The sequence below is a fragment of the Misgurnus anguillicaudatus genome, chromosome 12 (assembly GCF_027580225.2).
Source record: "Misgurnus anguillicaudatus chromosome 12, ASM2758022v2, whole genome shotgun sequence".
NCBI classification, from domain to species: domain Eukaryota; kingdom Metazoa; phylum Chordata; class Actinopteri; order Cypriniformes; family Cobitidae; genus Misgurnus; species Misgurnus anguillicaudatus.
Genome location: NC_073348.2, coordinates 18,750,784 through 18,774,185, shown reverse-complemented (window position 1 = coordinate 18,774,185; position 23,402 = coordinate 18,750,784). Strand labels below are relative to the sequence as shown.

At 38.2% G+C, this 23,402-nt stretch overlaps 3 protein-coding genes across 4 annotated transcripts in view; all 3 read left to right on the top strand.

The window, feature by feature from the left end:
- Window positions 1–678: 678 nt before the first annotated feature.
- Window positions 679–16,200, top strand: LOC129447285 (uncharacterized). The gene is made up of 6 exons (XM_073873696.1): window positions 679–823; window positions 1,445–1,548; window positions 8,737–10,178; window positions 12,714–12,750; window positions 14,159–14,302; window positions 14,425–16,200. The coding sequence occupies exons 2-6, from the start codon at window positions 1,500–1,502 to the stop codon at window positions 15,216–15,218; spliced, it is 2,466 nt and encodes an 821-aa protein (XP_073729797.1). The 5' UTR covers window positions 679–823; window positions 1,445–1,499; the 3' UTR covers window positions 15,219–16,200.
- The window catches only part of LOC129447289 (uncharacterized), an 85,360-nt gene continuing 74,570 nt past the window's right edge, over window positions 12,613–23,402 (top strand). The window contains exons 1-2 of one of the 2 annotated variants that reach the window (XM_073874059.1): window positions 12,613–12,794; window positions 14,159–14,254. The gene's annotated coding sequence lies outside the window, so the exon portion shown is untranslated. The remainder of the gene's footprint in view (window positions 12,795–14,158; window positions 14,255–23,402) is intronic. The other variant, XM_073874064.1, reaches the window with a different exon arrangement.
- Window positions 16,749–23,330, top strand: LOC129447284 (uncharacterized). Its single transcript, XM_055208951.2, has 9 exons — window positions 16,749–16,951; window positions 19,434–19,608; window positions 19,696–21,006; window positions 21,125–21,264; window positions 21,347–21,551; window positions 21,797–21,901; window positions 22,020–22,213; window positions 22,322–22,463; window positions 22,553–23,330. Exons 1-9 carry the CDS (start codon window positions 16,937–16,939, stop codon window positions 23,188–23,190), a joined length of 2,925 nt encoding a protein of 974 aa, XP_055064926.2. The 5' UTR covers window positions 16,749–16,936; the 3' UTR covers window positions 23,191–23,330.

The following is a 23,402-nucleotide window of genomic DNA, read 5'->3' as shown; positions in this document are numbered from 1 at the left end:
AATTAGATTACAAATTCCCTCAAGTTACATAATTTCTTATTAGTTGAATGATCCATTTGGATCTTCCTTATAGACCCTTTTACAACGCACGTGATCAAATAGCCTGCGCGCGCATCTTGGCAACGTAAGTGGTGTCGTTCCCCTGTGGTTCTAACGTGTTAGCAACTCGGAAAGTTTATCAAAACGGTTTCCCAGCATCAAAATATCTGGGTTTTGCATTTGGTTGCACTAATAAAATATACTAATATACGTATATATGTATCTGGCCACTTTATATTTGTCCATCTGCTAACGTCTTCTATCCACTCCACTACATTACTGTGACTGACAGGTAAAACGTTTACATATGCTATTATGAGTTTTAACTGTTTCTTGACTACAGGGAGACTTTTAAGTGTATGGGTTTTTATCTATGGGTGAATATCATGCACCGATTGGCTTATAAAAGTCATATCATCTCTCCTCAATAAACAGGGTGATTTGAGCTGGGACAAGTTACACACCAAAGTTTGTTCAGACATAAGAGGAAGAAGAAGCCGCACAATAATAATTATTAGGGGAATAACAATAGTGATGCTCTGTGCAAATGGCAGCACCACTAATGAAATATACGGTACTTTTTTTCTTTGTAATGCTCCATACTCCAGTCCAGTTGGTGGCGGTAATACACCATAAGTTCCCTTGTCAACCGCCATTAAACGCTACAAGAAGAAGAAGAAGACTGGACATGCAGAAGGAGGAGGTCAAGACGAGAACTGCTGCATATCTGGATCTATGTTTTGGTCAAAATAACTGCTGCATATCAGGGTCTCTTTTAAAACAGGTTAGTCAACTGTAGGAATATTAATAATGGGTTAGTGATGGAATGCCTTACTCGGAATATAACGCTGTCCGATTTACATCTGGAAAGACACCAGTATTAAAAAGCTCCCTGTCTTTTCTGCGCTAATGAGTTTTGAGGTTTAGTCAAAGAATTGGGAAAAGGGCAAGCGGTTAAATCGACCGATCCACGCTATCGAACGCACGAGTTTCTAAACGTTTACTTGTAGTGTGTTAAACATATTAAGATAATTGACAATGGCGTTATTATAGTAAGGTCTAGTAATTATGTTTTGGTTGATTAATTACCATTTGCATTACATAGTAACTATGTTTTGTTACAAATGTCATTATGGTAAAATGTTGTTATCGAAAAGGTAACATTAGTCCACAAAAGTAAAAAATAATATGCTGACATCATTTCGGTTAAGAGATCCGACACTGTTTTCCAACAAGTATGACAAAAGTGCAGTGTTTAAAGAGCACCTAATTTCCGGTTCACGATTTTACATTTCCTTTGGTGTTTAAGTGTGAATTAGTACATGTTAACGATATGCAAAAGATACAAACCACAAAATAATCAATGACACAAATGATTGTTTTCAACGTAAATCTCTTTTCTTAGACTACAACAAACACGGATTGTAGTAGGCAACAGTTTACTTCCTGAGCCGAATGACATGGACAAGACCGACATTATCATAATCCCTCCCGCTTCGGAATCGGCCTGTAAGTTATTTATTTATTTTTTTGTTAATGTTTTTTGATATGTGGAAACAAATAGTTTAATTGGTTAATTATATATTAAAAAGTAGTAGAGAAGGGGTAGGATTGAATAAGCTTATGCTTCTTCCTACTCCTTTTTGGACATGTATTAGTTAAAATTGTTTTCAAAACAACAAAAAAAGTACTATTATTACTATTATGATTGTTTTGTTGTTGTTTTTGTGTGTGTTTTTTTTACATGTTCGAACTAAAGCTTTTTCATTCATTCATTTAACTCCTGTCAGCATTGCATTGTGAGCAGAGTATGTGAGCGGTGCGGAGTGGGAGCGGAGCGAGGAGTGGAGTGGGATGATTTTGCGAGGAGCGGATTTTTTGAATGTCACGAGCAAGAACCAAAAACACTGTGGGACACTGAAAATGTTTCTAAACATATATTTTGGCCCTAATTGCATTTGTTTTGTATTGTTTAACTACACAAAATTAATATAATCATGTTATTTATCATGTTTTTAATTATATTTTACTGACCCCCTTGTGGTTTCCGCCTTTGCATTATATCAGTGGTTCTCAAACTTTTTCAGCGTGCGGCCCCCCTTGTGTATGGCGCATTCCTTCACGGCCCCCCGCCAAAGAACATTTAGGACAAGAAACTATTTTAAAACTCAACTTTTAATTAAACAAAACATATTAAATGATACGAAGTAGTGCTGTTGATTAGTAGTCTTATTTTTTTAGGTTTAATTGAACAGAATTCATGATAAATTAATTTATTTTATAAAATAAAACTGGGGCCCCCCTGGCACCATCTCGCGGCCCCCAGTTTGAGAACCACTGCATTATATGATGGACGAATTCAAAAGTTATTAATAAGCACAGTTAAAAAAAGACAAAAATAAAGAGTTTCTGAAATACTACAGTGCAATAGGGGCAAAATACAAATGTATTTTAAAAGGTAATGATGGCAAAGAAGAACGCGAGTGCGGGGAGGTGATACAACATCAAAAGATTCCTTGTGTAATCTTAAAAGGCACGTGTCAAGGTTTCTGCTTACACTTGGAAAGAAAATCTAAAGGTCGGTATTAATACAGCTTTAACAACCTAAACCACCAACACAGAATAAAAGAAAAAGCCATTTAAATTTGTAAATAATTTGCGGCATTTACCTTGCTACAGCGCGGTCTGTGATACGCTTATGCCATATGCTTTATTAAAGTTGAACAATAAATGTCGCATTCTGCTACAGAACTGCAATGGACTCTGATATTTTAACGAGCCAACGAGGTTGGTGTTGTTTTAAAAGAGAATTAAAATTTACAATGGAGCGAACGCGGAGCAAGGCGTTAATAAGGAGGGCGTGGGGAGGGAGCGAGGAGCGGAATATTGTACACCCAGAGCGGAGCTTGAGCGGAGTTATTATGAAACGCTGCCTTTGAGCACGGAGCGCAAATTCTTTCCACTCCGCTCACATACTCTGATTGTGAGCTAATGTTTCAAACATGGTAAGGAGCTTCAAATTTCTGGCTGACCTCAGAGGTATTCAGACCAATCACAATGTACAGATTAGCTGGCCAATCAGGGACACAGCGCTATTCAGGTCGATGAGTTTTGTACAAATTAATGCGTTTCAGGAAGACAGGATATCAGGAGCTACAAAAATGTACGGTATGTTGAAAATGTGTTTTTTTTAACCATAAACCACACAAACGTGTTGTATTTTACAAAATACACATAAATAACGTTTTTTAGCAATGAAACAGGTGCCCTTTAAAACTATGTGAAGTAGCGTTGTCACGATACTGGAATTTCTAACTTCGCTACTATACCTGCAAAAATATCGGTATTCAATACCATTGGTACAACGGGGGGGGGGGAATCTGCCATAGCATTAAGACCAAAACTTTATTTATTATTATTTTATTATAAGACCATATATAATAAGGCAGAATTTTTTCACTTTCACATTTTTAACATGACTACAAGGTGTATTCTCCTCAGCTTCTGTCTGATGCTTTAACAGAAATAAATAGGCCTATCACACTTTAGGAAATATTTTAGTTTTTCAAGTCTTTAAAATAAACTTAACTATCTAACTAATTTACTATCCAATTAATGTTAATGGTCCATTTGTTAATGATTAACAATGAAATATACTCTATGGCAGGGGTCTCAAAATCAAACTGACTTGGGGCCATTTCTGAGATGGGCATTTTGTTGGAATATGAACTAAAATGTGCTAAAAATGTATTTAGGTACCACTTGTAGTAATCTTGAACCCATCTTTGTATGAAAATTGTACTGTATTGTATTGTATATTCATGGTGTCTCAAAATAGCACAGTGAAGTACACTTAGATAATCTTAAGAACATCTTATAAGTACTAAAGATAAATTTTAAGTATATTAAGTACAAAATTAGTGTGCAAAAATAAAGCACTTTAAGTACATTATGAAAGTGTACTACTTTTTCACCTGGGTACCAACAGACAGTGACAGATTCTTGTGAATACAGTCTGAGAAAATAGTATCTCACTATTGAGATATGGCGGACAACTCACTGAGGGGGTAAAATATGGTGATGCGGGACTGTCAGTCATTGGCCGTGGGTGGGGCTTTATCAGTGTGACGTAACATTGATAAGAGAACCAAAACGGCATGTCTAATAAGACTGCTTTGGTTTTATGTGGGATTAGAAAAGAATGAGAGGGTGGATAATTTTTTCATTGGACATAAATGTAAACACAACCACCCTACAAACACCTTGTAAAAGTGGTTTTTACATGTTAGGTGCCCTTTAAAATGTTGTTATTGCCTTTTTTACACAGTTTTAGTGTGAAATGAAAAAATGGCAAGTGAAACTGTCAAACTGGGAACAGAAAATGCTGTTTCAACAACTCTTCATTTTCCGTTATCACACAGACACTTCTGTCCATTGATATGTTTAATAGACCCTTTTGCAGTCCACGTGATCAAATAGCCTCCGCGCGCATTTAGGCAACAGAAGTAGTGTTGTTCCCCATTGGTTAACATGTTAGCCACTCAGAAAGTTTATTGAAACAGGTTCCCAGCATCAAAATGTCTGGTTGTTGCGTTTGGTTGCACTAATATAATATAAAGGTCCCTTAAGAGGTACCCTGCATTATTTGACACAAAAAAAATCAAATACAACAACTCATAAACAAAAAGCAAAACATTTCAGATATCTTTGGAAAGCTAGAAATCTTGTGATTCGAATAATGTAAACCGTTTTAAGATACAGTCAACACAGCAGGTACAATTTGTGTTTTTTTAGGCAATTTTTATTTAGCCTTTTTCAGGAATTTTAAGGGGCTAATATACCCATATATGTATCTGGCCACTTAATATTTGGCCATCTGCTAAGTGCTAAGTAAGGGATAATGTAGAGGCAGCAGGTAGTTATCGGGAAATAAGCCCCGACAGTGTGATCAGGAGGGTCTTGTATCACACTGAAGGGGCTTATTTACCCGATAACTACCGGCTGCCTCTACATTATCCCGCTTATTATACGGCTACTTGCCACATAAGAAAAAACTGGACATGAATATGAATTTGAAACATTTTATTGGCATATTTGTTTTAAATTAACATTTTTATCCTTCCGCGAAACTTTGCACAGATGCATAAAATGATCGTAATACCTTATTAAGATCCTCTGCTTCATACTTGTCTGTCTCCATTTTTTTCTCTTTTAGCCAGTCTTTGGGAAGTTTTAATGCCCATTCTGTATTTTTTTGAGTGTTGGCTTCGTAGCTGTCATGCTCTATTTTGTCAAGTTCAGTCTCAGTAAGCTGTCTGTGTCTTGTCGTTGTTCGTTCTTCTATCCACTGTTTAAATGTTTTGTTTTTTCCCTACATGTTAAAATGAATGTCAAACTTTTTCCATTCTTAATTGTGGTTGTCCAGTGTTTGTCACAAGATGGCGCCAAACAGTAATCTTTGTTGGCGCGGAGGGATTTAAAACATACAAGTAGTACCGGCTATGCTTTATTACTTTGGAGCGGTTATTATTTGAAAAGAACGAACCTGCAAATGTCTATACTGACCAATCAGAATCAAGCATTCCAGAGAGCCGTGTAATAATGTCTTTAATCCACTCCACTATAGTACACAGATGTGGTGGTTGTGTTGAAAAAGTTGATAAAGTACATTTTTTAAAATAACTTTCTCTGTCTGTGTTGCTTCACTGGTGATTCTTGCCATACTTCCGTTGCCAAACTGCGCGCGCATACGTTGCCACGTCATCATTGTCTACAAACAGCAAAAGGGTCTATAAAGGCTGCTGGCCAATTGAGTGGAACGTCCGCATTTGGCGGCCATGTTACCACAGGGCGCTCGCTCACTCGTAGCATTGAGTTTAATGGAGCATGTACTTTTAAATGACCATAACTTGCTCAATTTTCTAAGAAACCAAACCAAACCGTTTGAAAATCTGTAGAATATTTAGCAAGTTATGGTCATTTAAATGGCCACCAGGTGATGACGATAGAGACTCCGCCGTAAGACATCTAGCCTTTATTATACATATCTATACTTCTGTCATTTACATTAGTGTTAAGTTAAATAAAGCCATTTTCCATATTTTTCCCCTGCATACTTGATAAATCTTGCTTGTTTATGGTATATCAGGGGTTTCCAAACCCCTTTTCAACTCAACTGGTAATCTCAAGACACACCATTTTTAGATAAAATAGAAATATAGGGGAAAATACAAACACATTTGTTCTCTTTCAGTAGTTTTTGAATAAGTTTACTTGAATAATATTAAAATGCTTATGGTTGGCAAAATTCATTTGAAATTCATTTCATTTCCTGAGGCGATAACAGAAGGGTATCAAGTCAAAGGATATTAGCTTAGTTAGTTAGCTTAAATAGTCTGCATAGTTGTCCGTTTGACATTTTCAAGATCTACTGATCTTCTCTGTGCAATCCAGAAGCTTGACCTCTGTCCCATCTGAATTTCTGCGTTTTTAATTTTATAAAATTTTATTTGGTGTTCAAAATTTCCTCTTTATCTTAAAAACAAGCTGTATTTTTTTTAACTAAACTATAATTCAAATTTACACATTTCAAATTGAAAACATTTTGTCAGAATGCTAGCTCCATAATTGGCAAGAATATGGTTTTGAGAACCTAATAATAACAGAAAAAAACTTTTAAAATAAATAGTAGTGATGCACCGATGTATCGGCCGATTTTTGATTAATTTAAACCATCGGCATATAGGCAATAGCACGAGAAAGGCAGATACCGATTGTTTATTAATTAACTGCATAAAGAAATCCATTATATGTAAAAAATGAGTAAATGTTGTTAATAAAGTAAATGCTGAATAGCAAAAACCACCTTTGAAGGTTGTCATGTTGTCTTATTATATTTGTTTTAGCTTAATTTGTGCTTCTCTTATTATGTTGGTCGGTTGAATGTTAATTAGATCCGATCCATGTTCAGTAAAAATAATTTGATGCAGAAATAAACTAGCTAATAGACCAACTGTATAGTATTGTAAACAAGTGTTTAATATCGGTATCGGCCAGAAGTTGTCTGTTTAAATCGGTATCGGCCCAAAAAAATCCTATCGGTGCATCCCTATAAATTAGTATGATCATGCAGACCTGCCAACCTGTACGCATTTTGGTTAGCATGTACGCATTTCGACCTAAAAGTACGCTGGTACGATTTGTCACTCTAAACTACGCAAAAACCTGGTAACGCCTCAGCTGCGAGCAGTACTTAAAACAAGCAACAGAAAAAAGCAAAATATGTCCAAACATAGCACAAGCTTTATCCACCAAATAGAAAGCCGGGATGATTGACAAGTCGTATGGCCTATCAATAACAAGAGTCTGTTAACGCCAGAACCACAAAATCCCGCGTGATCTCTTTCCAACTGCACTTTGACTTTTTTTTAAACAGCGAGTCATGACGTCTGACCCCTAAGGTAAACTGGTCAGGGTGAATGTGCAAAGTTGAAATATTGAATTAGCTTAATCCTATAAAGTTGATGGTCTCGTGGGCTCCTTTCATAACGTTTTCATAACTTGACAGCAAGATGCGCTAACATTACCTCTGATTTGAAATGAACATCATCTACAAACTGATTAATCCAGGTGTGTCTGATTATTGTTGTTGTGACAACTGAGGTCAGGCACACCTGGATTAATCAGTTTGTCCAATAATGGCAGACAGGAAACAAGGAGCTGGCTGAAGTTCAGGAAGTTGTGCAGCTGGGCATAAAGCCTATTGCCTCCCTAGGACGTAGCAGTTACGTTAGTAACTCATGAAAGTTAAGTCATGATTCATGAAATTACCAAAAATTACCAATACATTTAAAAACTAGGACGTTGTGTGTAAGCTGGGTATGCTGTAGTGTAGTGCAGTATGTTTGTTTGAAGAATAAATACATTTAAGAAAGACTAACAGTAAAAAGTGGTTCTGTCAAAGTTATGGTTGAATTTTGAGCAGTGTGAACTCTTAAATAAAGTCTTAAAGGAATAGTTAACTCTTTAATTTAAATTCAGTCATAATTTACATAACAGACCATCCAAACTTTTATTAGTTTCTTTACTGCGTGGAACACAAAATGTGTTATTTTGAGGAATGTTGGTAACCAAACAAGTGTATGCTGCTCTCCAATGTATTTTTTCCTAGTCATGAAAACAAGCAACTATTTTATTCCCAGAATAATTTATTTTGTGTTTCACAGAAAGAAATTATGAATGTTAGGAACAAGATGATGTTGAGTAAATGATGACAGTGTCATTTGTGGGTGAACTATCACCCATTATTTAACAGGAATATCACTGTTTAACAGTGTTTGTGCAGACCCGCAAAACTTTGGTGAATGCACAAATTTTGTTTAACATGATTTTATTCACGTTTTTAATGATTTTAAAGCAGATTATGGCGGGATGGGAAGAAGTGATTGCCGCATGTTACCTTGAAAGTTACCAAGAGGTGTATGTGTGAAATTATATAATAAAAACCTTTGTTTTTTCCTTCGGCTGATGCTACTCAAAAAAATGCCACGGTTGGTGGGTCTGGATCATGTCAAAGATGGAAAACAATGTGCAATCAAACTTTGATGCTCTATAATCCTCTCATATTTGGATTTGGAGACTTTATTTGATATTTGGAGCCTGTCTGTGAAATCAAGACTAAATACTTTTTTTTTTTAGATCAAATGGAACCGGAAGAAACATCACCATCAGGATCTTCATATGATTCCATAATGGTGGAAAACTCTGGTTGTTTGCAGATCAAAAACACTTTTCCAGAAAGAAAGCAAAGAACAGAAGACAGCCAATATTTTTCTTGTCTTCATTGTGGAAAGGGGTTTAAAAGGAACAAATGTCTTGTGAAGCACATGATAACCCACACCGAAGAAAAGATTTTCACCTGCCCTCAGTGCGAGAAAAGTTTCAGAAGAAGAGAAAAACTTAGACGTCACATAAGAATTCACACCGAAGAGCGCTTATACTCATGTCTTCAGTGTGAGAAGAGTTTTAGACAGAAAAAAAGTCTTCAAGTCCACATACAAATTCACACCGGAGAGCGTCCATACCCATGTCTTCAGTGTGGAAAGAGTTTTATTCATAAACAAAGTCTTAAAACCCACATGAGAATTCACACTGGGGAGCACTTACACCCATGTCCTCAGTGTGAAAAGAGTTTCACAGATCCAAGTAATCTAGAAGTCCACTTGAGAATTCACACCGGAGAGAACCCATACCAATGTCTTCAGTGTGAAAGGAGTTTTAAACAAAAACAAAATCTTAAACTCCACATGAGAGTTCACACCGGAGAGCGTCCATACCCATGTCTTCAGTGTGGAAAGGGTTTTATGCATAAACATAGTCTTAAAACCCACATGAGAATTCACACTGGAGAGCGCTCGCACTCGTGTTCTCAGTGTGGAAAGAGTTTCACAGATCCAAGTAATCTAAAAATCCACATGAGAATTCACACAGGAGAGCGTCCATACACATGTCTTCAGTGTGGAAGGACTTTCAGACAAAAAAGTAGTCTTGACAACCACATGACAATTCACACAGGAAAACGACCGTACCCATGTCTTCAGTGTGAAAAGAGTTTCACAAACAAAAACAATCTAACGATCCACATGAGAATTCATACCGGAGAGCGTCCATACACATGTGTTCAGTGTGGAAAGAGTTTCACAGATACAGGTAAACTAAAGGGCCACATGAGAATTCACACTGGAGAGCGCTTACACACGTGTTCTCAGTGTGAAAAATGTTTCACAGATCCAAGTAATCTAAAAATCCACATGAGAATTCACACAGGAGATCGCCCATACATATGTCCTCAGTGTGGAAGGAGTTTCAGACAAAAAAATAGTCTTGATAACCACATGACGATTCACACAGGAAAACGACCGTACCCATGTCTTCAGTGTGGAAAGAGTTTCACAATCAAAAGTAATCTAACGGTCCACATGAGAATTCACACCGGAGAGCGTCCATACATATGTGTTCAGTGTGGAAAGAGTTTCACAGATACAAATAAACTAAAGCTCCACATGAGATTTCACACCAAACAGAATCCATACACATGTATGGAAAGTGTGGAAATCGTTTCAGACGAAAAACAATTCACAGTGTAAGGGAAAAAACAATGGCGGAAACTAATAGGTGATGGGTCCTTTTCTGGCGCTTACTGATGACGTTTAATGTTACATAATTTAGGTAGTTTTATCTGACTCAAAAAGATAAATCTCGTTGTTTGGAATTATGAATCAAATAAATATAATTGTGTAATTAAGATAAATGTTTGGTTTTTCTGCCTTACCTCTTTACCCGATGTTGCGCTTGTTATTGCGCAGTTACCAATATCATATCGATCCACACCATTAGGGCCATTTTGCGGGTTTCGTACACATGCTCGATCGTACCAGGTTATGGCTAAAGCAATTTAAAGGAACAGTATGTAAGAAATGTATATCAATAAATCATAAAATGGCCCTGATATGTCACTAGACATTAAGAAATCATTTTCATTTCAAATACTTATATCACTCACAACAGGTGGTCTGGCCAGGATATTGTCATTTAAAAAGTGGAGTTGCAGCCCTCAACTAATGCTTATGTTGTCATTTTGTGTATTGGCCACCAATTGTGTAATTGCAGTACCAATTTTAGCCACAAGTTTTGTGATTGCAGTACCAGTTTTGGCCACAATCCTACATACTGTTCCTTTAAGTAGAATTAAATACATTATGCTGTGTACAAGGACACAACATCAGTTTACTGTTAAGGGAGTGTCTTGTGTGTAAACGTGAGCATCTCTTTTATCATAAACGGTTTTAGTGCATGTGCAGCAGGCCATTATTTTGGAAACACAAGCAACACACGACACTCCGAACACATATTTTGAATGGCGCCCCTCGGAAGAGCAGCCACCAGCCGCCACTACCGCATTACGACTGAATTTCTAAGTAAAAACGTACGTTATAGCACGGGCAGCTACTCAATGCTCGTTCCTGTTATCTCATAAGTCCTCAGTCTTAGGTAATTGTGGCTCTCTATGGCCCATGTAAACCCGGTAGTGTCAGTTCAGAGGTTTCAAAGCCCATTGCTTTGCAGTATAATTAAAATTTTTGCTAGGGGGAGGGAAAAAACATCAAAGCTATAAAATCGAATGAAGGTGGAAACATAGGACCAGCCGCCCCACACCTATGTCCGCTATGGATATCTCTAGGACGAAGTCATACCTGAGTGGGTTCTAAAGCCCAGTGGACACAGTGGATTCATCCGCAAATTTGATTTTGAGGCGGACTGACAAATAAATGAATGTATAGGAAACACTGCATTCCAACGATGCACACAAGTAGGCAGCGCAAATATAACGACACACCTATAATCCATCGTCCTCTGAAATGGTACTAAATTCAATGGAAAAGCTAACCAAGCCAAAGTAAGGTGAGCTGACACGACCTGACCCGTGGGGTACTATGCAATGGAAAAGCGCCATTGGTGGCTTGCAGAGCCAGGTCTGTTGTGCTGCGTAGTTCTCTGAATGACGCTGGAATGGGCCCCGCCTCGTCCATGTCGTGGAGGAGTTTGGCTTGAAAGACTTGCAGCACTGCCATAGTGTGAAGCTGCTTAGCTGTCAGCGGCATACAATTTGGTGATCACGCTGAAGGATAAAAAAGTACTGAATGGCGTTTGACTCGGACCTATAGGCAAGGGCTCTGCCTGAAATGAAAGGGTTAACTGTGATTTTTAATGACTTTTATATATTTCCTTACATACATTTTATTTTATTGACTGAAGTAAATTTTCATTCAGTTGCGTTATCACTGATGTTATGTGACTAAAATTAATTGTTTGTATGTATGTTTGCAATGAAGTTTATCATAAATGTTTTTCTTATGCTGGTTTAAAGTCTGTACCTGATTGCGATCAATAATTAATTGCCAATGCAGTTAAAAAAGTTTATATACAAGTATACACGTGCTGTGAAATGATGCCATAAAATTCATCACAGTATTTCATGTAATTGAATAGTTTTGTGATAAATCCTTTACATTATAAATGAATATATTAAATAAACATATACAATATGAAGGGGTGGATTCCTGAGCCTACTTTCTTTTTGTTATTCCTTTTTTGAGTGGTTTAAATAAGTTCTGTGTTTATGAGATCAAAAGTGATTTAATGTAATGTGTGTTATTTTATTAAACATTTCCATATGAGCAGAGGCGGACACTACTTAAGTATTTTTACTTAAAAGTCAATTTTTAAGTATTCGTATTTTATCAGTGTTTTTCTTTGGAAAACATACATTCCAACACATATTATCATAATTTTTACCCCACTACATTTCATAATTTCAAGTTTTTTGGTTTATATTTAATATTTAAGTACATTAAACATCTATTTTTTACCCCGTTACTTAAAAGTACTTTAGTACTTTTGCAATTAATTGCTCACTGGACGTTTTCCACAAAAGGGCTCAAGAATGGTGGCGCCCGCATTGTTGGCATTGTCAAGCCAACATAATAACTTGCATAAATGCACGAGCCACTAATAAAATAAGGTACTCCTTTCTTTGTAATGCTCAACACTCCAGTCCAGTTGGTGGCGGTAATACACAATAAGTTGCCTTGTCAACTGCCATTAAACACTACAAGAAGAAAAGGCTGTTGACGGAAACTGGACATGCAGAAGGTAGTCAAGACAACCGCGGCATATCAGGATCTTCTGTAAAACCGGTTAGTGTGCATTACTGTATTGATGATGTTAATGTGATGGGATGTTTTACTCTGAATATAACGCTGTCCGATTTACTTTTGGAAAGACACCAAAAGCTCCCTGTCTTGGTTTTAGTCAATGAATTGGGAAAAGGGCAAGTGGTTGAATCAACTGATCCATGCCAACGTTACCCCTTTGCCTACTCTGCCTATAGGTAGCGCCAGCCCTGTAGCTTGTTAAAACTTTTCAGTCTCAAAGTTTCCCTTAAATAAGTTAAAATAGATTAAAAACATGCGAGCTGCCATTTACATGTGAAACAAAAAACAGCATGCGCCTCCCGCCCAGCTGAACTCAACACAGCAGAACGGCGTCTGACAGGACCGGTTTCAATTTCACAAGCACTTATTTCAGTTGCTTAAGAGTTATGAAAACAGCATTTAAACATAACGTTACTTATAAGGCTCACAGAATCTCGCCCGACAGTATAAAGCGCGTTCTATGCTGCACTGACCGGAATGTTCATCTGACAGGAAATTTCGTTTTATCGGGTAAGACACTACTTCACAACAAATAAGACGATTTTTATGAAAACGTGTAGATGTTTTTCAACCTTTATTTATTTTATTGTTTTTATTTTAAAGTTTTGTGGGACACGTTTGGTGTTTTGGACTCGTAAAGGTTAGAGCAGCGTTACCCTGGCAACCGGAACATCTCTCTCACTTTCTCCGTCTGACATAACTAATGCTGCGTTCCAGGCAACCTGTAACCCGTAACTCACGACTTCAAAACCACGACTCACGACTCTGAACTGGGAGTACATCGATCTTGTACGAGTTCACGGGTGGGAAGTCACGGGTTTGACTGCTGTTCCAGTGCACTTTCACCGGTAGAAGGTTGTAAAAACACGAGTTACAGGCTGCCTGGAACGCATAGGGTCGTGAGTCGTGGTTTTGAAGTCGTAACTCATGGATTTAAAAACCTGCCTGGAACGCAGCATAAGTTACGCCTGCACAATTCAGAAAATGACATATGGAGAGTTTATTTAAATTTTTGTAATGTAATGTTCATGTTCAATAAAAGAAAGTTTTTAGAGCAAGCAGGCCCAAATGCATTTGCTATTTAAACAATGTGGCGTGGGGCTGGACGTGAAATTATACTCTGCCGGGCTGAAATATAGCAAAAAATCTTTTATCGCATTGCGCCGAGTGTATCGTAGTTCCCCTGGCTTAAAAAAAATCCACTGATATGCAGTCACCCAAATTTGTCAGTTTTTACATTATTATGGCACAAAACTAAGATCTAGCATGTTGCAAACATAAGAAAACGCAATATTTTTTATTAATTTAGAAAAATATGTGAAAAATATATTCATTTGTTTTGACAGGTCTGTTTCATCGAACACACAGGGATCAATATTTTTTATCTTCAGTAAAGCCCTTTATGAATTCGAGAAATAATTTCTGTTATTCGACAAGTGAAGGTCCACTTCATCGCAGAATGATTAATGAAGACACTGAGGATCAAACAGGTTGGTGTCCATTCTTGAGTATTCATTAATGATTGATGGAAAAACATTACTGTTGATATTATGATATATGAATGATACCGTCTGTGAAATCAAGGCTAAATACTTGTTTTCTGTCATTTTAGACAAAATAGAACCAGAAGAATCATCAGCATCAGGATCTTCATATGATTCCATAATGGCAGAAACATCTGATTGTTTGCCGATCAAAAACACTTTTCCAAAAAGAAAGCAAAGAACAGAAGCCAGCAAATCTTTTTCTTGTGTTCATTGTGGAAAGGGGTTTAAAAGAAATTATTGCCTTATGAAGCACATGATAACCCACACTGAAGAAAAGATTTTCACCTGCCCTCAGTGCGAGAAAAGTTACAAAAGCAAAGAAACATTTAGAGGTCACATAAGAATTCACACTGGAGAACGTCCATACACGTGTCTTCACTGTGGAATGAGTTTTCGACAGAAATTTAGTTTTAATAACCACATGAGAATTCACACTGGAGAGCGCTCACAACCATGTTCTCAATGTGGAAAGAGTTTTAGACAAAAACGAAGTCTTAAACTCCACATGAGAATTCACACGGGAGAGCGTCCATACCCATGTCTTCAGTGTGGAAAGGGTTTTATGCATAAACATAGTCTTAAAAACCACATGAGAATTCACACTGGAGAGCGCTCGCAACCATGTTCTCATTGCGGAAAGAGTTTCTCAGATCCAAGTAATCTAAAACTCCACATGAGAATTCACACCGGAGAGCGTCCATACACATGTCTTCAGTGTGGAAGAAGTTTCACACACAAAAATACTCTTGATAACCACATGAAAATTCACACAGGAGAGCGTCCATACACATGTCTTCAGTGTGGAAAGAGTTTCACACAGAAAAGTAGTCTTGATTACCACATGAGATTTCACACCTGAGAACATCCATACACATGTTTTTAGTGCAAATAGAGTCGCACTAACAAAAAATGACTTTACCCATGTCTTCAGAGTGGAAATTAGCTGGTTTGGGTGAAAATGGTAAAAAAAAGTTGTTCCCAGACTATGCTATGTGGATATCGCAATAGTTAACGTTGGTTCCCTGAGATAATAAAAACGATCATGGTGCTATGGGAAAACAATTTTTTCTCTGATACTGAAGCCTATTGGTTAATGTCTGTGAAAATCACAGAACAATAAGCATGTGCAGCTACACAATGCTCATTCCTACCTCAGAGAACCAGGATGATGTGAGTAAACTTACTATTCCCTTTCAATACAGTTTACTTTCGCGTTGCATTAGTAGCTGATGCTATGGGAAAGTATTCCATCATGCCATGCTAAGATGGACTTAAAGTGCATTTGAGCGGGAGATTGAGCACTCTTATGGCCCATGTAAACCCAGTAGCATCAGTTCAGAGGTTTCAAAGCCCATTGCTTTGCAAAATAATTAGCATTTTTGCTAGGGGGAGGACAGGGACATCAAAGCTATAATATCTGTTTTGTACTGTTTTTCAGAGATGTGCTTCTAGAAAACTTGGATTGAGAATGTTTCTTTGAATGACTTTTATATATTTCCTTACATTCAATTTATTTTATTGACTGCAGTAAATTTTCATTCAGTTGCGTTATCACTAATGTTATGTGACTAAAAGTAATTGTTTGTATGTATACAAGTTTATCATAAATGTTTTTCTTATGCTGGTTGAAAGTCTGTACCTGATTGCGATCAACAATTAAATTGGTGTAAATTATAAAATGCAAGGTTGAAACGTTAAAAACGTTTCTTTACAGGTATACACAATGTCATTACATTTCACACCTTTTGCCCCAGTGACAGGATTTTTATGTAATTGTCTAGTTTGTGATAAATCCTTTACATTATTAATGAATATATTGAATAAACAAAAAACAATATGAAGGGGTGGATTCCTGAGGCTACTTTCTTTTTGTTATACCTATGTCGAGCTCAGCTCAGGCAATCGATACCACAACCTGAGACGGTGGCATCTTTGTTTATGTCAACGCTTGTCACCTCTGTTGACGTAGCAGCCAGTTAGCGGCAAAGGAAGGTGATGCAAACGTTAATCGAGTGGTGTCTCATTTTTTTAGAGGAACGATCTGTCTTACCCCTTCACTCGGTTTCAAGGGGCAAGGGGAAGACAAAGGGGAAGGGGTAAGACAGAGAAATGAGATTGGCCCTTATTATTCATTAACTAATCAATAGCTGTCTGTTTAGTAAATAAAGTGGTTTGAATAAGTTCTGTGTTTATGAGATCAAAATTGATTTAGTGTGTGTGTGTGTGTGTGTGTGTTTAGTGCCTTTGTTACAGAGAGTTGAATAACTGTCAGCATGGTGAAATTTCCATATTAAGTAGACCATGAAGTATGGGTATCCTTTCTTTGAATGCTCAACACTCCAGTCCAGTTGGTGGCGGTAATGCACAATAAGTTGCCTTGTCAACCGCCATTAAACACTACAAGAAGAAGAAGCTATGCCTGGAGACTGGACATGCAGAAGGTGGTCAAATTGAGGCATCCCATCCAGCTGTAGCCCCACAGACTCACTTGCTAGACACCAGTGCCTGGACATCGTCATTCACTTTTCAAGTTGACGTCATTTCCGTATCGTATTCAGTTTTCAAATTTGACGCACCATGCAGATTTCAGCGGTAAGAAAAAAAAACTGTCGATAGGTCCTGTCAGAATTCAAATGCACAAACTAGCTAGTTAAAAAAAGCCGTTTTGTTTTCAAGGTAACGTACTGTGCCGTCGTGTTTTTTAAAGGTATTAGTGAACTCTGCTGTGCTTCAATTCTAGAGCTAGGTTGCTACAGTAGATTTTCCAAGTAAATCGTTCTTTGAGTGGTATGATTTAATATTGTAAATAAGATTTTTTTCACTTGGATGTGTGTGGAGATTGTACCCAGTTAACGAGATCTCATAGAACAGTCTTGGCAGAGAATAGTCTACTGCTAGGTTGTCTATGCACACGAGTGTTTGCTAGTTATGGCGCTTTTCCATTGCATAGTACCCCACGGTTTAGTTTAGTTTGGGTCGGGTCAGCTCACCTCACTTTGGCGTGGTTAGCTTTTCCATTGAGTTTAGTATCACTTCGCAGTGGGAGGAATAATAGGCGTGTCGTTATATTTGCCCTGCATACGGCTGTGATATCATACAAGAGAGAGCGTCCTTGTACATTCCCATACATTTATTTATTTATCAGTCCGCCACAAAATTAAAATTGGCCACCACAAATAGATGTTTACTTTGCACATCGCGTTTATAACTAACTGTCTCACATGACAGTTTCTGTTCAGACACCGGTGGCGTCTGTCGACGGCTCCGCTGAGCCTCAATGAAGTTGCATTAAAGCATAAATAATACTGACGTGCACGTCGCGAATGTGCCGCCACAAAATTAAAATTGGCCACCACAAATAGAAGTTTACTTTGCACATCGCGTTTATAACTAACTCTGTCTCACATAACAGTTTCTGTTCAAACACCCGTGGCGTCTGTCGACGGCGCTCAGGCTGAGCCTCAATGAAGTTGCATTAAAGCATGAATAATACTGACGTGCACGTCGCGAATGTGCCGCCACAAACTGCAAGTCTAGAAAAAACTTTTATGTGTTCCTGATTCACAACCTGTGGATGTTTTTAATCGCTAAAAGGGTGTTTGGAAACTTAAAACAGAGCACAGATGACAACATGTTTGCTCGAGACAGCACAAGCTAGCAGCAAGCTAAAGCTAATATTTTACATAATAGGATGACGGCGCCGATGACGATTCTCTCAGACCAATCAGTGAACTACAGTGTTTACGCGTCACGTTTGGTATCAGCTCGGGCCGCTTGGAACCCCAACCGAGGTGGTACGAAAAAAAGTATCGGGTACTACGAAGTGATCCCAATGGAAAAGCTCCCAAAAGTAAGCTGACCCGACCCAAACTAAACCAAACCGTGGGGTACTATGCGATGGAAAAGCGCCATTAGTTATGTTTTTTGTTAAAGTAGTACTTTTCCCTATGCACGTGTAAATGCCTGATTTTTAATATGTTTATGAAGTTTATATAGCGCTTTGGTGGCCATGGGTCTGTTGAAAGCGCTTTATAGCCTAAATGTAGTACGTTACATTTACCATTTCACATATTTTGTACAGGAGAATGTTAAAGGAACGTGCCCACATTTTGGGACGTTAGCTTATTCACCATATCCCCCAGAGTTAGATAAGTCCATACATACCTTTCTCATCTGCTGTAACTCTGCATGCGTGCTGTAACTGTCTGACGCAGCCCCCGCTAGCTTAGCTTGGCACAAAGACTGGAAGTAAATGGCTTCAGCTAGCATACTGCTCCCAATGGGTGACAAAATAGCGCGAACATTCTCCTGTTTGGGTGCTGTAATTTGTATAGTCACAGTGTGTACAAATAACAAGGTCATATGAGACACAGCCATCTTTTAACAGTATATACTGAGAACTATATCCTCAGAAGGTGCAGCGCTGCTACTTGGGCGGAGTGATTTACTCACAGGACCCGAGAAGCCCCCTGGTGAGGAGCAAAGAGTTCGGTCAGAGTTGTGCAAATCACTCCGCCCAAGCAGCAGTGCTTCGCCTTCTGAGAATATAGTTCCCAGTATGTATACTGTTAAAAGATAGCTGTGTCTCATATCACCTTGTTATTTGTACACGGTGTGACTATACAAATCACAACACATAAATAGGAAAATGTTCGCATCACCTTGTCACTCACTGGGAGCAGCACGCCAGCTGAAGCCACCCACCTCCAGTCCCTGCGCCAAGCCAAGCCAGCGGGGGCCGCGCCAGACAGAGCCACAGCACGCACGGAGATGAGAGGTATGTGTGGACTTGTCTGGCTCTGGGGGATGCTGTGGATAGGATAAAGTCCCAAAATCTGGGCATGTTCCTTTAACATTTATATAATTTTTTGTTTTGTTTTTGTTACCACACTATTTTTTACAGTCCATCTACCACACACAGCTTTTCACCTACATTGCTCAATTCCTTTTTTTTTGGAAATTTATTAATTGGATTTTTGAAAACTCTTATGAATTATAAGGTACTATCGGTATTTCATATGTGTCACTATACTTATTACGTAAACAATCTATAAATACTACCCTCTTCTTTTAGGCAAATCACATTAGTGTGCGTAAAGGGACGGAGCTACCACCAATACGGAAATGCACAGAGTGCTGCAGCCGGTATCACTGCCCGCTGTGCAATTCAAACATTTTTAAACCCACAGACCGATACCGTGTAATCATTCATTTAAAGGCTCACCTTGCGAGATCTGTAAAATACAAAGGTGGGTACATTTTCTCAATACGACATTTGTATATTGTTTGAATCTGTATTTAATGTTTTTTTTTTTGATGTTGTTTGTTTTTTACAGGCTATTGCATATACAAGTGCAACCTTGGTTGCAAGCCACAGGCTCACTTTCATTGTGTTTGTGAATGTTTTTTTTTCCATAAGAATAGGTTAATCAATCATTTAAGTAAAAGCCATTGTATACCACCTGGCAAAGAGCTCCAAACATTACTACCAGGATATACACTGACAGGGCTTACCACGAAAGAGGCTGAGACATCACTCACTGATGATGACGATGGAACAGCGCCTACCAGAAAAGAGGCTGAGACATCACTCACCAAAGGAGAGGTCAGAAAACCACTTACTGGAGAAAAGGATGGAACAGCACCATTGTTAAGCATAAAAACTCGCAGACGGCAAACAGCAATTTGCCCCGAATGCAACATGTGTATGAACAAAAAAAATATGTTCAAGCACATATTACGTAAGCATTCAGGTGTCCACACTCTGGATGTCACCTCAAACTCGCACCTGCCAAGCCAGTGCCTGGATCATCTAAATGGGATATTTGCTGTGGTTAAAACCATGCACAGATCAAGTGTGCCATTGCATGTCAAAAAGATCTGGGGTGACACGCAACAAGTATACTGTGAATCACCTCAATGCCAGTCTAACCATGATTTGGCGGTCTCCTTTCAGTGCTCGCATGTCAGGGCAGTTGACTACTGTTCATCAACCGCTGAAAGTGAACTCCTAAAAGAAGATGTTTTGTCAGAGATGGTTGCAAAGAAATGGTTTGGAGGAGACAGAAAGGCAGAGTGCCTGAAGCTTCAAAGTCTGGCAACATCTCAATCGGTCCCGTTGTCTGTTGAGACCACAGTTGGTGTGCCTACTTTCAAGCATTATGTTTCTGTGTTTGAACCAAATGTTTCTTATTTAAGAAGAGTGATGGTGGTGTATAATGCTAGAAGAAACTCTTGGCATTGCCCTTGCATTCAATCCCGACGTTCATGTCCACATAAGTACATTGCTAAGTGGCACCTATTTCAAAAGTACCCCGAACTCTTCAGAAGCAAAAAGAGCACAGAAACCTGCATTGAAGTGGACCAGAGTACTCCAGACAATGATGATGACTTGCCTGATGGTGGTACACACTACCCCCCAAATGGAACAATGCTAAAAAACATGGTTACATACATCTATGAACAGAAGAAGATCCCAGCCATTCTTCCAAGAGAGCTTTGCTGTCAAGTCCATGACGATGCTTTTCCGAAACTGCTGGTTCCAGATGAGATGTTCTGTACCTTCTGTCATGACATTACCCCACTCTCTGACCCAATTCTTATCACCTCAAAAGCGAAAATTGTTACAATGAATGGTGTAGTAGAAGGTAATATTAGTCATTTATTAATGACACTAATGGTGTATTCACTGCAATTCTTACTGTTGGAACGTGATTGTATGTTGTCTGATTTAAAGTATTTTCTGAAATGTAATATATTTTTCAGACGTATCTACATTCTGCAAGATGTGCATCAAGTGTGGTGCCATGTACCGATATCAAGAATTTAAAGATCAACTACACAACTTCAATGACCATATTCTGATAAGTCTTAATTTGTGTCTCTTTTTGAGGAGTTCACTTCAGGTAGTTATTGGAAGACTCGCCAACATTGTTGATTTGATATATTTCTATGCTATACTTTAATATTTTATTTACTGTCATTTAGGCCCATTCTGCAGTGAGTCGAGTTATTGACAGTCTCGAGAATCTTAACGATGTGAAGTATCCTTCGTCAGACACATGTCTTCATGCATACCTACATTTTGAGGCCCTCTGTGACAACACATACAACTTCTCGTGTGCTTCATGTGGCGACCATCCACCTGTTGTTATTATGGATCTACACAAGAAAGGAGATTTTTCCATGGCTGGTAACTTTTGCAAATACGACATATTTGACACATATCTAAACCATTCAGTGCACATTTTTTTTTAAAGGAACACTCCCAGATTTTGGGATTTTGGCTTGTTCATCGTATCCCCCAGAGTTAGAGTTAGCACGAACGGAGATGAGAAAGGTATGTATGGACTTGTCTAGCTCTGGGGGATACGGCGAATAGGCTAAATTCCCAAAATCTGGCCGTGTTCTTTTAATATTTCATTGTTTTTCTTGTAGAGAGTGACATTGAAGACACACCGAAGGATTTCAAAGGAATGGTAAACATTGAGGCATTTTGGAACGCAGTGTCCCTGGAGATGATTGGACGGGGATTTGTGTCAAGTAATTGTGAATTCAATCTTCGTATTTGGTTCTAATTAGATTTTTTTTAATTCATATCACAAGCTTTTTAAAAAACACAACTGAAATATTTATTTATACTAACCTTGTGTGTCCAAAGGTGATAATCAGAATCCATTCAAGGTACTGCCCTCCTACCATTTCTGGGCTCCTTGGATTGGGCACAAAACAAGGTCCTCCAATGTGGTGCTCAACACAGAATTTGAAAAGATTAAGGCTGCTAAGGTGTCTGAAGAGTCCCAAGTCTACCATGTTACAGAAGATAGACTGATGGAGGAGCTCATGAACCAAAAGGTATATTTGTTTTGTATAATATATTTTTATTATATGTTTTTGTTTAGTTTCACATGCATTTGTTTGGGGGCACATCAAAATGTATTTTCCTAATCCTACTTTGATCAGGTTGATGTTGTTCGTAAACTGTGCAATGAATGTGGTCTTGACACAGTTGGATCAAAACTGGACCTCATTTTACGCTTGCGTAGTGAAATGCAAACAAAGCACAGCTACGACAAGATTTTCCAGAAAATATGGGGTGCATCAGGTCAGTGTTTTTGAAAGTGTAAATATATGCGTTTCAAGTCTACGTGATAAGTATTGCGCATCAGTTTTTTTTCTCCTGTATTCATATAGGTGGTTGGTGTGCCATAATGTGTCCTTGTGGTGTTGTATACAGCCTAAAATTCCTGATTCGAGCTGAGAGCCCACGAGACTTTGCAGATTTACTTCTGTCATGGAAACATCTTCCTAATATATGTATTTATGATTTTGCGAGAGGTTTGGTTGCACATACAAATGTGACTAGGGCCCCAGACATTGTTCCCTTTCAGCCTTTTGAGGGAAGATTGCTTGAGCCAACTACGGAAAACATCTCCATGGCCAGAGAGGGCAAGATATTATGCCATCTGCCATGGCTCAGTGAAAAGAAAGAAACACCAGATGAAAATGGTCACCCTGTTACTGGATCTGCTGACCATTTTGTGTTGTACAACACGTTTCATGAGTCCAACACCAAAGACCCAAGGGACATCTTGAGGAAGGTTTCTCTGGTGCCTGAGCTTGCTGGGAAGATAAATAGCCAAGTTGTGGAACAATTTTTTTCGCAAATGAGGGAAAACGATTATTTCCTGAATAATGCAGCACCAGCAACAAATATATTTCTTTTGAGAAGCATTGTACACCACCGCAATCAAAGGACTAACAATGAATTCATCAAAAGAGCCAGAAAGACATTTGTGACTGACACTGAATTCAATGACTATGGCCAGTAGGGCTGTCAAGGAATATTCTAAATTCGAATATAGGAATGAGTTATGGTGTGCACTGTGTGCAATAGTTTATTTCGAACCGTTCATGTTTTATATTCTGATATTACTAATTTGAGTAAATTCCAATAAATATTGCAAAACCATGAAGTGTTAATTTGATCTGGATTGTTGGGTAAATTGTCTGATCATGTGAATCTACATATATTTTAAAAACA

Excerpts from the sequence above, each read along its gene's own strand:
- LOC129447285 (XM_073873696.1), top strand. The coding sequence starts at position 1,500 with ATGGACAAGACCGACATTATCATAATCCCTCCCGCTTCGGAATCGGCC. Across the intron at positions 10,179-12,713 it reads CAGACGAAAAACAATTCACA|AAGAAAAGGCTGTTGACGGA; the intron begins GTGTAAGGGAAA and ends AAACACTACAAG. Across the intron at positions 12,751-14,158 it reads GGAAACTGGACATGCAGAAG|GTCTGTTTCATCGAACACAC; the intron begins GTAGTCAAGACA and ends TTGTTTTGACAG.
- LOC129447284 (XM_055208951.2), top strand. Across the intron at positions 19,609-19,695 it reads GAGATCTGTAAAATACAAAG|GCTATTGCATATACAAGTGC; the intron begins GTGGGTACATTT and ends TGTTTTTTACAG. Across the intron at positions 22,464-22,552 it reads GAAAATATGGGGTGCATCAG|GTGGTTGGTGTGCCATAATG; the intron begins GTCAGTGTTTTT and ends GTATTCATATAG.